The following is a 16,833-nucleotide window of genomic DNA, read 5'->3' as shown; positions in this document are numbered from 1 at the left end:
AATTTTCTAGCGACGATAAATGTCCGTAATTAAGCACTCATCCTTTTGCGTAATTTAATTTTGCATGCACATTATCCCCGAGGATGAGACAGAGTCGTTGTGATTCAACAATAACAACAATGACGTTGACATAGGCAAAACAATCGTCGTCGTTAGGCTCTTGTTTGTCAAATTTGTTGTTTGCTTTATTCCATTTGCCAGCACTCTAAGTCGCACTCTTGTTCGTCTATTACCCTTGCAGCAATTTTTGTTAATTAAGAAAAAAAATCCTAAAGGAACACACATAACATCACGTTGTATCTCCATATAGCCGCCCACTTCTAGCTCTTGCAGAGTTCTATAAGAACACAAGGAAAAGGTATAGAAAGAGGTACCTTCATCTTTAAACCTTTACTTAGCAATTCGTTGGAAAAAGGAATAAAAGCCTCGCATTGTTATGGAATTTTCTCACATTTGCAAGCCATCATCATAGAAATCGGAAGATGGGGTAGGGTGAAGGAAAGTCAGTCAGTCGAGTCGGTTGTCTGCATTTATCTAGGAATAGGACGGATGTTGCATATATGAATAAGAAACGTACATAGTTTTGAAGTGTGCCTACAACTTGCATCATCTTTTTCTAATATACACAGTCAGTCTCGTTCTCGTTTGCCGACCAAAAGACAAGACGCGGGGCAAACAAAACACTTTTAGGAATTATTCAGAATTTTTGCTTTTTTTTCTTTTTTGAGTCGAAAACATTAAGGGTGCATCATCAACACGAGAATGAAGGGTGAACAGTGGAACATGGAATAAATAAAACGAACGTAGGACTATGTTTTATAGTGAGAGTGCGGGTCTGCGTCCTTCTAATGCCGGAAGAGAAATAAATTTTACTCGACTTGCAGATCCGAGATCTTTGTATGTGCATTTTGAAGATTCAAAAAGATGCAATGTTCTTGTACATGGAAAACAAAAAGGGGGCAGGCGGCGAGAAAGACTATTATTTCAGCGCCACAATGCTCTCAATGATGCAAACTTTTCTACTTTATATTTATGTATGGTCTAGAGTGGAATAGGCAAATCCGGACAAGTTGGATGGTTTATTTCTTTATACGAGTTGTATTTTCTGCTCCATCGAGTTACACCAGCCTTGGCTTGCAATTTATACACATTAGAACAATCCTAGAGCTAAATTAAGACTTCCTTTCTGTACATTTTGGTCTTGATTTTCATTCCATTCGAATATGAATCCGTGAGAGTCTATATTTATAAAGAAGATTATTTCGGAGTGTATAGAAAATCCGAAAATGCATTTTGTTCAAATGGCCAGTTAATTCGTTAAAATAACCACGTTTATTGCTATAGCTCAGTGTTTGATTTTTAAATGCGTTGAAGCTTTATTTTTGCCAAATTGCGACTGACAACCCTATTTCAGGATAAAAACGACTGGTTAATATTTAAAAAAAATTAATACTCGTAAATACCCCGAGTAAAACAAAAAATCGAATTTTTAAAGAAAAAAATTAAAAAAACTTGACCGCCGCACCACAGCTGCACCACCACCGTTTGGCGGAAAATTTCGGCAAACCATGCGGACTGCATCACATCCGCACCATTTAATTTTGAATCAAAAATTCGTTGCACCACCGCCGCACCAACGTCGCACCACCGCCGCACCACTCACCATTTCATTTTGTATGAAAAGTTCGCTGCACCGTAATATACATATGTAATTTTGGATTATTGAAAAATAAAATTAAAAACTACCGACGAGAAGGAGATTCGAACCCGAGTATCCAGAGGTTTTTTCAATTTGAAATCTAATGCCTTAACCACTCGACCACCAAATCATGTTTGAACGAACTGACAATTTGTTGCTTAAGTCAAAATAACTTTGAAGACGACTTAAACATTTTTATAAGTACGAGAATAGAATTTTTGATCATATTGCAGACGTAGTTGGGCGGTGGCGGACCCAATTTTTAATTCAAAATGAAATGGTGCGGACGTGGTGCAGTCGTCGTGCGACGGTGGTGCAGCGAATTTGTTTTCATTTTTTCAAAATGAAATGTTGTGGACGTAGTGTAGCAGTGGTGCGGTGGTCTCGAACTTTTTAAAATGGTGCGGACGTGGTGCAGCGGTGGTGCGGCGGAATTCTATTTTTACTCGGGAAGCAAAAATGATCAAACATGACTCATTCGGAAAACAAAAGTGTATTAAAAGTTTATTATCTATTTAAAATAATGTGAAAGATGTTTTTTTTTTCATTTTAAATGTAAATGTTTTTAAACTCAAGGTTCTACGATTATTGTTTCGTAGAACCTTGAGTTTAAAGCATAATCAGGTATGTAAATCATAACCAAAATGAGCTATAACTCGAAAAACCCAGCATGTTATGTTTAACGTCCTACTTTCAAACTGTTGAAACTTTTTTTCAAAACATTTTCTTAATTAAAAAAAAAAAAATGTTTGTGGTTCGAAACGTCACTTTTTTTAAATTGCTCTTTTCTTTGCTTTGCTCACTGAAGGACAGGGTTCGGACTTCAGTTTCAAAATTTCGAAGCAAATTTGAAAAAAAAGTGAAGTAGATCCAAAATGTCGGAAGTAGATTCAAAATTAAACTTTCAGAACATTTATTTACAAAAATTTATTCTTAAAAAAATTATTTATCAACAAAATTATTTTTCTTTACTTATTTTATTATGATCTTTTCCAAAAAACCCTTCTCATATAGTGGTTGTAACGATGCTTTGGGGTAAAATGGTTAATTCAACAAAATCTAACAAATTTTTGATCAGGAATTCATCAAAATCAGTCAAAATTACTTTGATAAACTTTATTTATATCTTGAATTAGAAGAATAATTTACCTCCATTCATCTTTTGAGATTTCATTTGAGCTTTATTTCTCAATGCCAGATTTAAAATTGAAGGTAAATCCCTTTCTCTAAATTTATTAGGTCTGTTTGGGTACTGTCTAAAACAGAAATATTTCTTTTTTTGACAAAAATAATGTACAAAACCACACCATTCCAGAGTACCCAAACAGGAATTGGACTAAAAATGTTGAAAAAAGTAGAAATATTTCTGTTTTAGGCAGTACCCAAACAGACCTATTATTTGAAAAATATTTTTCAATCAAGAAAAAGAAGTAGATCCTGAAAAAGAGAAGTAGGGAAGTAGATTTTATTTTTTTCAAAAAATCGAAGTAGATCTACTTCGATCGAAGTAAAGTCCGAACCCTGCTGAAGGAACATAATCTCCTTTTATTTTATTATTTCTATTAATCCAATATCATCTGTTCAAGAAACAGTCAACCTATAAACCGATTACAAACGAAAATATGAATAATTGATTGAAATAATTTTATTTTGTTTCGTCAAAATTTCATTAATTCGTATGAAACATGATTTCAAATGAATTAAACTCCACAACGATGATGATGATGATGACACACACACAAACAATGAAAAAAGACTCTGATCTGGCTTCACCATACAATAGAACACAAATGTCACTTTAATAAATTTCAATTAATTAACCCAATTAAATGTATAAATTCAAGAGAAATGCCGTTGTTGTGTGTACATCATATATGAATATGTAACCAACTAATTCATTTTGCCGATTAAACCAATTAAAAAGAAGACACTTTCTGTTTAAACTTTCTCATATATTGAATTTCTCATATTCACATCAAAATAAAAATTTATATTATTAAAAAATTCCTTTTTTTTGTACTAGAACCAGCTTTTATTGAGAGTCATCAGGGCTGTCGAAAGGAGTAAATACTTTGTTATATCAATAAAATAAAGCAAAATATTTAATTTTAAGTATATTAACCTTAAAAATGTGGGAAAAGAGTCTTAAGATTTGTAATTAGTGAAATTTAGTAAAAAAAAGAGTTCCAATCAATACTTTAATACCATTGTATTAAAATCGTACGTTTGCTTTTCAGATATGAAATGATATCTTTGGGAATGCTCAAACAATTGCCTTATTTTTTTCCGAGTAACATTACTCATCTCTTTTAAAACTTTTAACTACTTTTAAAATCAAGTCGACAGCCCTGTTGTCAGAACGTAGTATTCGAGATACAAATTCCAAAGCATGTAGAAGTATGCAATGAATAAAATATATACTACAAACAGGCTCATCTCCATCTTTACCCCCGTAGTCTTCTCAGCACCAAAAGTGCGTATACCCTGAATCATCGTTATGAAATTACCACCATATTACGAGCTAAGCAAAGTTTGAGATAACAAAAAAAAAAAAAAGATTTTGTTTTTATGCTCTTTGGAAGATATTTTATATTATTTTGCTTCTTTATTTTTAGCTTGCAAAAGATCAAGTGAAGAGTTAAATTAATTTTAAATTACACAGAGAAAATGCTGTGTATCGTCGTCATGTTCTCCTGGCATTTCTCCGACAACATCATCATCATCGTTCTCATCATCATCAGCATCATCGTCGTTGTTGAGAATTAAGGGTAAATTAATTATTGAAATGTACAAAATCCTCGCTCTAGAGGTGAAAATCGTATTTGGAGTTGTATACTTTAGCACTCCAACCCTCACCCCCCCCCCCCATTAATCCCTTTTTGCTCTGTGTCTTGTCAATAAAAACCCCTAAAATCATGTTATTTAAGGATGAGAATGACACCAAGGTAAATATAAGACGAAAAAGTTTTACGAAGTTAAAATTTATAATTGCCTTTGCAATCTTTGACTTTGCTGCTAATTAAATCTTAATTTTAATTTTGAAAAAAAAAGAAACGAAACAAGGATTGGATTTATTTTTTGATCAAAGAGAGCACCAAATATCAAACCCCTATTTGCTTGACCAAAAGCATAAGTTTTTGTTTGCAATTTTTTAGAATAATTTTAGTCCGGTTTGTGGTCTAAATTATTGTTTGTCATCATTTTTAATGATTTATTATCCCGTCGGATATCCGGAGCGTTACACTTCATAAAAATCACATATTGAACAAAAAGATTTCCTATCTTTTTTTTTATTAACATCATCATCATCGTCAATCTATACTTTTTTGAATGATAAAAAACAGTACCAGTAAAAGGCAAAATAAGGGAGAAGAATTAGCTATTCAAATGCTACCAAAAGATGGCAATTCGGATGCGTTCAAGCGAAAATAATAACGACAAAGTGAACACCCCTTGAGATTGTGTTTTTTTTGTTGTTGTTGTTATTGTACTGACATGGAATCCCATGAAAACAAACAAATCCTGATTTTTTTTTTAAAGAGGGATCTCTATTATCCGTACTTAACATCAACCACCCCCATGGAGAGTATTGAATATAGGAATGAGAATGTTTAGGTTTTAGTTTGGTGTTTTTTTGTATTTATTTTGTTTATTTGCACTCGACAGGGAAGTTCATTGAATATATTTGAGAGGCGACAAAAAAAAAAAAAAAAACTCATGGCAACAATAGGATAAAAAAGGCACACAGTTGAATTCGGATTATTTTGCCATAAGTTTTGGTTTTATTTTTCTATTGTGGTTTTTTTTTTGTTTAACGCCTCATTTACGAGTATTTTTATGGAAATCTATTAAAAGAGGGTTGTTTTTATGTGTGATTTTGATTTTATTCGAAAGTAATTCAAAATATTTTGTGATGAGATCATTGAATGGGATTGTAACAAATTCAACTCAAGTGTGTTTATTGTTTAATAACGCAGATTTACATTTAATGATCATGTTTTTATGATAAAAGATGATGTCATTTGTACAAAGAAAATATGTATAATGTAATAAAATACGCCCTTAATTTCGTTAAATCGTCTTAAAAGTTTCTCAATTAAAACAATAAATACCTATAATATTTTAAAGCAAGATCGCAAATATAGCCCTGGCCGTTTGCTCTTGTAAGCAAAAATACAATAGTTAAAACTGTTTGTTTATTTCTGTATTAAACCTTAGAACCAAGATAGATATTTAATTTCTTTAATAAAACTAGTTTTTTAGAAAAAAAGTTGGAATTTTCTTTGAAAAAAATTCAATAGGTATAAAAAAAAATCATATTCGAAAATTTGATTTTCGAATAGACATACCTAATAAATTGCACAACCGGGTCGCACCTACTTGCTCTTTTGAGAAAAAGTAAACTTAGAAAACTAAAGATTTTTTTATTTTAAAATTAAGTCAAGAATATTTTTAAACTAATTGCATGTGAAATTTAACAAAAAAAAAGTCAGTTAGTACAGTTAGTAAAAAAAATCAATTTTTTAATAGTCAGATATCGACGGTTAAACTGCAAAACCTCGCAAGTCTAAAAATTCGAAAAAATATTATTAATGCAAACAATTCAGAAAATTCAGAGCTATCTTTTAGTATATTCAGCTTAACAATGTTGTTCTGAACGGGTTGGGGTCGAAATTCTGTATGTTGCAAAATTCTGTATTCAAAATACTGTATGCCAAAATACTGTATGTCAAAATTCTGTATGTGCAAAATGCTGTAGGAACAAAATTCTGAAAGTCAAAATTCTGTATAGCAAAATTCTGGTTGGTCAAAATACTGTATTTCAAAATTCTGTACATCAAAATTCTGTAAATCAAAATTCTGTAAATCAAAATTCTGTAAAAATGCTGTAAAAAAATATCGTTTTGATAATGTAAAAAAGTGCGCGCGCACTTTTTTACACTATCAAAACGATATTTTTTTACAGCATTTTTACAGAATTTTCATATACAGTATTTTGCCGTACAGAATTTTACAAAACAGAATTTTGCATGTCAGTATTTTGTTGATACAGTATTTTGAAGTACAGAATTTTGTATTTACAGTATAATGACGTACAGAATTATTATGGTATTACAGTATTTTGACCCCACAGAATTTTGTCGTACAGAATTTTGACAAGCAGAATTATGACCCGCTCCCAATTCAAACAATCGTATTGATAGATCCCATACAAAAACAAGAAACACAACATTTTGTTTTTTGATTTCTGAAAAACTTGCAAAAACGACTTATGAGGTTTTGCAGTTTAACCGTCGATATAGCTTATTCCTAGAAATAAAATATGTAATAGAAAAATAAAACTATCCACTTCTTTCAGAGACGAATAAAAACTAGTCTAAGGAATAATCTAAACAAAAATAATTTGTCAAATCTGTTTTGAAGAACACAAGAAAACAAAAACAATTATGAATAAATTTCATTTTTTATGAATTATAACACGGTGTAACACTCAAAATATACGCGGGCGGAGACCTATCAGGTTTTGTAGAGCAAGTCGCACTGATTACGAAACGGTATTTGAAAATCCCCTAACACCCCAAAATCTGGAGTTACGGGCAAAAAACGGTTTTTTGGACCTTCACCCATTGAAAAAATTCTAGCTTCGTCAATTTTTTACCCATTTTTTAATTTTCTCATAAATTAGAAGACATATAAACATATAGTTTTCACTGTTCGTTAAGGAATCAATTGAGGCAGTTTCTGTGTGAGTAATTTTTTTTTACTAAAATTCACAGTCTGGACAAAAATAGTATAAAATGAGTTTTAAAAAATTTTTTTCACCTATTTTTAAGTTTGAAATCGATTATTTCAAAAACTATTGGTTATATTATATTGATTTAAAAATTAGAATCAAATGTACAATTTTGACTTTCGGAAATCGTATAATTTATTACTGTAAGTGTTGCCCTTGTTTTGAAATAATTTTTTTTTAATTTGATAATTTTTTTTTGGAATAATGCCCCTCCCACCTAAACGGGGAGAGATAGACCCCCCTCCCAAAGAAAAAAATGTTTGTATTGAGCTCCTCTACAAAAATCAGTTATCAAATCCTGGCGCCCAAGTTATCCTACTACGTGCCGAAACAACATTATAAATTCTAAGTGGTTTAACCGAGTTACATGTTTTATACATGTTTGGTATATTTATCTTCTATCAGAAACTGTAAAAAAATCGAAAATGGGTAAAAAATTGACGAAGCTAGAATTTTTTCAATGGGTAAAGGTCCAAAAAACTGTTTTTTGCCTGTAACTCCAGATTTTGGGGATGTTAGGGGATTATCAAATACCGTTTCGTAATCATTGCCACTAGCTCTACAAAACCTGATAGGTCTCCGCTCGCGTATATTTTGAAACCTCATTTTTGTAACACCGTGTAATTATGTGTTGGTAAATAGTTACAAAAATTTAAACAAAATCAAAACAAATTTGGTATCCCATAAATGAGGCATGTCACATAAAAACAAAGTTAAAAAAATCATTGTTCCGTTTTTAAAAAATTTGAAATTGAAGAATGTACTGAAACAGGTACCTATGTACCTACTGCAAATTTTAACCCGTTACTTACCATAGGTATAGGTATACTATGGGTGCAGGTTTAGATCCAATGCAAACTTAGTTTAGTTAAGTAATCTGAACAATTTAGCAGTTTTTCTTGCCTTTCTGACAAATTACTGAAAATCTACACTGAGGGAAGAGCCACCATAAAAAAACGTAAAATCAATGAAAACCATATTAATTTAACTATGATTCGGAATGATTTTGCGTTGAAGATGAACATTTTAAAATCAACGTAAAAAAACGTTAATTTTTGATGGTTTCGTATCTTAAAGTCACACAAATCAAAGTATTTCATTTTTAAAACAAAGACGTTTCAACTTCAATTTATTTTTTCCCTCAGTGTATTTAACCCGTTTAGAATTTTTATTTCAAACTATTAAATTTTTGGTGTCCATCAACTTACAAGCTCGAAGTTAAAGCAAACAGGATATGATATAAGTCAAAGTTCTTTTTAATAAAAATTATAGCAGGAGTCTAAAAAGCTAACTTTTCCCTAAACTCAAAAACATCCCAATTAAATAACAATAACACCCTGACTACAACAACTGTATCCTTTAATTGTCCAAATCCAACCGACTGACTCACAATTAAATTCCAAAACGAAATGAATTGTAATCATCCCCTTAATAGAAGCAACATAACAACTTCATTAATGATTGCTAATTATGTACGTATCATTAGCCTTCGCCTTTGTCCTCATCGTGTCGTGTCGTTGTTGTCAACAACAACATCATCATCATCAACATCATTGCAGCAAAACCATCAGTAGCTCATAAATATTCAGGACAATCTGTGACATTATTTTGTTTCTATTTTACTCGCCCATTGTCACCCCTCGGGATAACAACAGTAGCATCGTATAAGCACATCAGGACGATTGGCAATTGATTTAGAAACACATCGTGCGGCGGACTCAAACCGGAAGGACGTTTGATCCGAGAAGTAGCAAAATACAAAAAAGAAAAAAAAACAGAAAGTAGATAACTATAAAGGAACTCTGATTTCATTTCCTCCCAGACAATCAAGGCAGTTATCCTTAATCCACCAAACGAATGCTTAAGTGAAGGCGGATTGCGATTTTCATCCCTCTCTCCCTGCCTTTCTGCGTTATATCGAGAGGATGTTTGTTTTGTTCTTCAATCGTCATCGTCGCACACAAACACATTCATGACACTCCCAATCCCAATTCCAACAGAAAACAAACCCCAGCATGGAGGAAAAAAAATACCCTTCAAGAAGTCTCATGCTGCTCTCTTATCCTGGGGGTATAGAGAGTCAAGTTGCTCCGCGCGCACGCGTCTACCACCCAACGGGCGGTCCGGCAATTACGTGTTTATATACCAAAACATTTTGCCACCATTTTATGTGGATTTTCCTATACTCTTCGCCCTAATGACATTACAAGGGATTGCAAAAGCTACTCTGGGATTGTTAAGCGCAGTTAGAAGACCAAAGGTGGTTGCGACTTGCGAGTTGGCGGAAACGACATTGGTAATGGTAATGTCCTTTTGTTCGTTCACCCAGTCGATATTCTTTTCCTTCAAAGTTGCATGACTTTTTGGCTCTTTCTTTGCAAAATTGAGAAAAAAAAGGATATGATGAAAGAGGAACAGGAAGTGTGCATTCTCGAACGTTGTTCCAACTCGATAAATGTTGTTGTTTTGGTATCACAGACTCACAAATCTAATGATTTCGATTGCCGGCACGTGCAGATCATTACGCTTAATCAAACAGCATAATAAACAACACCGGAAGACAGAGGGCGCATTTAGTTATGATGTGCGTGATGTGAGAATAGCAAAGACTAAGAGTTCTGTTTTACTCTCAAACTACTTAAGAATATAATAGAAGACTTACCTTTCGGAAAAGCTATTGAAGATGTGATTGCTGAACGTTGAAGTCGACATTGATTGCGGGGTACGGGAGGTCAGCGACATTGGACCGCCAACTTCGATTGGAGAATCGGTGTTATTGGAGTTGGTGGGGCTAGTGCCGGAGTTTTGCGGAGTTCGGACTCCAGGCGATGGCGAACCCGCACTAATTGAACCACCTGATTGTGAAGCCGATTGGGTGAGATGTGTTGAGGAAAGAGGTCGTTCTGGATCTGAATCCATGCGAGGACTCGTAGGTGGCGGGCTGTGGGAACTGCGTGGGTCATCGTCCATTTCACCGGTTATATCGGGTGATGAGTCTCTGCTGTCATCCATCTATTTTGAATACATGATCAAATGGAATAAAATAAATAATATAGAATTGTTAAGGTGATTCGGGACTTACTTTATCTAATGAAACTGAACCTTCTCCACCATTTTCACGCTTGCGTTGCTCATCTTTTAGCCGCTCAGCTTTTCGCCACTTGGCACGACGGTTTTGGAACCATACCTTGAAAGAATAATTATAACAAAATTCATGAATTTAATTTTTGAAAATCACATGAGCTCTTAAAGCAGTAGAATCATTAGAATAGATTCGTAAAAATTGTAAAATATGTTTTTTTTTTCGTCGGATCATGCTTTAATATTTCTTAGCAAACTATTCTCCTCTATTTTTTCACATTGATCTAGGCTTATCTATTTGTATCTTATGAAAGAACAAAGAACATTCAGCAGCTGTAGCATATTATACATCAATTTTCAAAGATTGACCTTACGCGTACACTACACAGTTGGTATTGCCATGTTCAAAGGAGAGATCCTGAGAACCCCGTCAAAAAAGCAATATCATACAACGTTCCAACACGAAATAGAAAGAAAGGTAGGCCTAAAAACTCCTGGTACAAGCAAATGCAAAACCACCAGCATTCAGTTGGCCTTAGAAATGGAACAATACAAAACCGGGAGGCTTGCCGCCGATTTCTGAGGTCAACCCGGCGAACCCCACAGGCGGATCACTAGTGTGAAGCAGTTACGTGGGATAGTTATGATCCCCTCGACATCGAGATCATAACAGCGCCGAGAAAAAGGAAGAAGAAGACCTTACGCGTACACTACGGTGTATGCGTAACATTTTTTGTTTTAAGTTTCGCTGGTTAAGAATTTTTTAATATCTTCCTGAGCAAATGTAGTAATTACTTGACCTTTGTGGACTTAATAAAATGCAGTTGTCAGATAATTTCAAATCAAATTAAACATTAATAAAGTTTTGGTTCCGGACATAAGCAATTCAATAAATACCATTTATTACCTTTTGTAATTTCTTCAATTAAAAACATTCCGAATTGTTTAAAATTCAATTTTTGAATTTTACAGAAGACGCAGTGAATATAAAACAAAAATCACTTTTTAGTAAAAAACCCAACAGATGCCATAAACCTTCGAAAACCAAAAATTGGCAAAAGGATAAAAAAATTTTCTGTGAAGATATACAAGTTTGAAAATTAGTGATGTAATACCCCTCTTATAAGCATATTCAAGAAAAAAAAAAATTGACAGAAGCGTTATTCAAATCATAGGGTTGCCAAATCATACATAAATGAATGTTATCTTTAATAAAATTTTAAGAGATACAAAGGTACACAGATCTAAAAAGTGTTAATTATTATTATTTATTAAAAAAAACATTTCGTAGGTAAACATAATTATTTATTTAAAAAATACATGGCGTGTCATTTTTCAAATGCTCTTATGATACAAATTTTCAGTCCCGGGTTCGAGTTCTTTTTTAATTGATATTTTTATTTATTTTTATGTGAAGAAACTTGGCAACCATTTGTACCCCCTTTGACTTGTCATAGCTAATAGCAGGACTTTCAATTTTTGTATTATTTATGCGTATATTTTTGTCACTAGGTCTCCGACTGCTATTTTTTTGTCTTTGCTGTTGAATCTAATTTTGAAATTTTTTCATGCAATTGTTCTCTTGTCCTGATATTTTCTGCTTTTTTCTCACATAACAAAGCTATTTATATGTTTTTTTGAAAGAGTAAAGAGCATTCAACAGAGCTTTATTATTTGAATTTTGGGTGCAATCGGTAGCCAATTATAATGTACCTATCAATTTTCACACGGTCACTATGGTGTATGTGTAACTTTTTTTTTTACAATATTTCGTTGGTCAAGAAATGCTTTTTTTATGGTCTAAATAGTACAAAAGTTCTAAAAAGCACTTTTGAAAGTTGGAAAGGTATCCTGTGACTTTGAGCCAATTCACCAAACTCACAATAAGTTTATTAAAAAAGTTGGTTATTTTAAAATTCTTATTGAATGAAAATAAGTAAAATCACTTAAGTGATCGGTTTGTTTTTATTGATTCTCATGATAAGTAGGTCCAAAAAAGCATATATTATTTGTAATTTTCATATGCTTGCTCCAGTAGTTCAAAACCAACCATTGACACATTTATAATCAAATGGGAAAAGATCAAAGATAAGATTTATAACAAAATATCGCTTCGGAACATCCAGAATCAGAAGGACTTGGAAAACAATTATTTAAAAAAAAATCTCAAACCGTAAAAACTTTGTTTTATACTATAGTAAAAGTGTTATAGAAGACTGACTTTAAGTTAATGATTCTTTTTGAACTTTGAATTTACGTCGGCGTCGTGCTTCATTCTTCAAAGCTACATGAAAAGCAGTTTTCATTGATTTTGGGTTGTGTTTTTTTTTTTTTCAAGTGTAGTGGAACTGTGGAAAAATCAAGAGTCATTGTTATATACAAATAACTTTGACATTTACCTCTATAAAAATGTCAAATAAAAAGCTTCAAACCAATTATTATTAAAATTATAACTTAGTATTAAACACCTACTACATCAAAGACATTATGAACACGCAAATAATACAAACAACCCAGTTCAAGTGAATGACTCAAGATAAAAATGTTTGAGAGACTTTCATGAACTTGAACTGAAATTGCACTGAACTTTCTGTTTCGTTAAATACGTTAGTTCAGTTAAGCTGGGTAAAGGTTTAAGTTGTGACGAAGCTTTAATTAAATCATTGTTCTGATTTTCATCGAAGTGATATTCAATATACAATTAACATTGGAAAAAAAATATTTTTTATTTAAAATAGTGCCATAATTTTACCATTTTGTGCGTTTTTGTTTTTAATTTACAAAAAAATGTATGTATTTATCGGTATCATTTCTCATTAATAGAAAGCGTTGAACAAGATTCACTTGAAAGTAGCAGTTGAGATGAACTGGAAAGTTTTAATTTTGTTGACGTTTACATCAATAAGTAGTTCATTAGCGTCAGGTATAAGAATTTAAAAAAAAAAGTATACAATACGTAAGCTAATTTTAATTTTGTTTATTTGTATACAATTCAAGATTGCACTTCTAAACCTGAAACTGGTCCGTGTCGAGCTGATTTTGTAGCTTGGGCTTACATTCCAGAGACAAATTCATGCGTTGAATTTGAATGGGGTGGTTGTCGAGGTAATGACAATCGATATGGAAATCGTGTCATATGTGAAAGAAATTGTAAAAAATAAACTTTAATAATTATTATAAGTTTTTACCGAGGCCATTTTGCTTTTATTGAGTTGGTTGCTTTTTGTTTTTCCGCATGAATTATTCGATTTATAAAATTACTAAAAACAAAATTTTCAAATAAATGTTCGTTCTTGTTGATTCTCATGCATTAGTATGACCAAAATGAAAACCTAAATAAATGATTTCTTGATGGAATGTCAAACAAATTATCTCTTAAACAATTAACTTAGAACTAGTTTAATTTTTCCAGAATGCTTTTCAAATATTAAAAAAAAAAAAATAAAAAAATTGGTAGGCCATTAAAAAAAATTAGTACACAGAGAAAAATAGACCACATAAAATAGAACACAAACAATAAGATTTCTCTATGGTTTTCATCGAAGAAGAAAACCTTATATTGTTTTAAAATCTGCACTTGTAGGGTTTTGAAAAGAAAAAAAAAAAAAAACGACGACCAGAACGGGAATCGAACTGGAGACTTCAAATCATTAGTCGCACACCTTACCACCTGAACCAACCTGCTATGAATATATTGATCGCGATTTTTGTTCTAGTGCCAAATTGAAAATATTTTAATAAGATTTTCTCTATAAAAATAATAAGTAATCTTCTTAAAAAAAACCTTATTAATCGTTGCTTTTAATAAGGTTTCCTTATAAAACATATGGGCAGTAAAACAAGGCAATCTGTTAGTTTTAAGGTGGTCATATTTTTCTCCGTGTAAAAATTAAAACAAAAAACAACCCAAAATATTGAATCCAAAAGAAGTATTTCTGAAATCGGTTATCAAGCTCGATTCAAAAGACTTGGAAACCAAAACTCTACGATTGAATAAACTTGGTTGATAAGGCTTACACCATTATCTAAAGAATTCTCGGATTTTTTCATGAAATTCCAGTTTTAAAAAAGTTAATTTTTCAAATTTTGATTTTTGTATCAAAAAACTCTTAAATCGAATATGAAGTTCATTGAGCTCCTATTAACTATTTCTTCTCAAGATATCTTTATACCTAAATATGCAAATTAAATTTACTTTCAAAAATTAAATTGTAAAAAAAATTCATACATTTAAGTTCCACACATGAGAATTGTAAGAATAAATTCCTAACAAAATGATTGAAAAACTTTTATAACATCCAAAAAGCCCCCAAGAGTCTCGAAGCCTCTGTCTTACATAAAATCGTGTGTAAGATTTTCAATTTCATTCTCTGCAATTGTAAATTCATAACATTCAAACTTTTTTCCTTAAGGACGAAAAGGGAAATCCTTTGCTCTGGCATCGCATCCGTCTTCCTAATATTCCATCTAATAACAAACAAATGAAATAACATATCCAATTTATTTGCAAATGTATCAAAACAATATCTCATTATATCCTTGGTTTATGTGTACACACACACACACACACACATACTCACACAAAACAACAATTGAAATTATTTGTTTAACTAATGAGACAATCATTTTCTCTGACAATGATTTTGTTTTCCGCAATATAAAGTCGGAGTATGTATAACAAACCAGGGTAGGTATCCCTCTTTTCCCATCAGACATTTATAAATTTTCTAATCAAAACCCAAATTGAATGCTTCCATATTTGTGTATGTGTTGTGTGTGTTGAACAAGACCAAGTTTGCTTCAAGACCCAAACACATCTTACTCAGCTCACTCACTTGTAATCATAGCTATAATTTCAATTGTTCTATTAAGGATTCTATTGCCTGGAATATAATGGGAGCCACAATTACCCCTCCGGCTAAGGGCTGAATAGAAACGAACAAACACACACACACTCTCACAGCTGATAATAAAAAAAAAAAAAAAAAAGGACGAAAGCGAAACAATTGAAAAGGATTCGCCCCATCCGCTCTGAATATACTCTACACATTGTAATAAATAAAACCTTTCCTGGATTTTCCTTTTCTGTATCCACCCACTTCTCGAGGGGGAAGGAGATCCTCTTTAATGGCAAACAAGATGTACGCCCTCTACTTATGGCGCCGCGTGTAGCTCTATATTGCAATAAAGTGCCAGGCTATATAGGTACAGAGCGTATAGATGGTTTTCACAAATTTATTGTATCTCAAGACATTTTTGGGCGGTGGCGAAGCCTCCAAGGCATTTCTGGCTTCTTGTGCGAATAAATATAGCAAAAGAGTCAAGCAGAGAGAGAGGCATCATGATGATGGAGAATAGAGAGACAATAAAGGGGGCTTCTCGCCAAAGTGAGTTATAACAATTTCATATTTCAATGAACTTCACGGAAATTGAATTATTCAGAGGGTTGGAGATGGCTGGAAGGACCCTCCACCAGTTAAAGCTATACCTTTCGTTCCGACTGTATATTCATCATCATAACGTCTGTGTGTTCTCTGTCTGTTGTCTCAACATTATTTAAAAAAGTCCTGTCGACGTCGTCGATCCATATGAACAAACAAAACAAGAAAATTCAACAGAAAAAATGTAAAAAAAAAAATAATTTAAAATTCCCGCTCTAATGATCGACACACACAACGCAGTGAAGTGCTTCTTGTTCGCCCCGAAGGCATTTTCTTTTTTTCAGTCCAAGTCCAGGATAAAGCTCCCGTTGTTCTCAATTGTCGCCTCTGTAACATTTGTTGGCAACAATGTTTATTGAAACACCACACACAATAAAACACAAACAACAAACAAACAAATGAAACAGAAACTAATCTGTAAATAATGACAGAATTGTAATAAGGGTAGAGTGGGGTGGTAGCACCGTCAATTACACAAACAAAGAAAAAAAAATAAATAAACCTAACCTACCTACTCCTTGACAAACGATAAGTGGTTTGGGTAATTTGTTCAGAACAAATTCATCAGTAGCCAGGATCATGAAAATAATTACATGTGTGTTTTTCTTGTTACACAATCGACGAAGAATCGAATCGTATTGCCTGAAGGGTTTACTACTGCACCCAAACCACAGTCAAATTTATATAAAGCCTCTGTGTCGATGCAGTCACCATCTACACACACCACCCTTTTGGCCCTCGATAAAGTCCTTGAAGTGGAATGAACGAACAGATGTGTTAACTATAAGCGAATATTCATATATTGCCTACCCCTTTCT

At 32.6% G+C, this 16,833-nt stretch overlaps 1 protein-coding gene across 1 annotated transcript in view; it reads right to left on the bottom strand.

Moving 5' to 3' along the window:
* The window catches only part of LOC129918815 (diencephalon/mesencephalon homeobox protein 1), an 83,134-nt gene that overhangs the window by 13,918 nt on the left and 52,383 nt on the right, over window positions 1-16,833 (bottom strand). The window contains exons 5-6 of the mRNA XM_055999560.1: window positions 10,576-10,680; window positions 10,156-10,505 (exon numbers count right to left, since the gene is read on the bottom strand). Of these exons, the coding sequence (XP_055855535.1) occupies window positions 10,156-10,505; window positions 10,576-10,680 (455 nt within the window). The remainder of the gene's footprint in view (window positions 1-10,155; window positions 10,506-10,575; window positions 10,681-16,833) is intronic.

This window comes from Episyrphus balteatus, chromosome 1, assembly GCF_945859705.1.
Source record: "Episyrphus balteatus chromosome 1, idEpiBalt1.1, whole genome shotgun sequence".
NCBI classification, from domain to species: domain Eukaryota; kingdom Metazoa; phylum Arthropoda; class Insecta; order Diptera; family Syrphidae; genus Episyrphus; species Episyrphus balteatus.
This window is presented reverse-complemented; position numbering and strand designations above follow the sequence as displayed.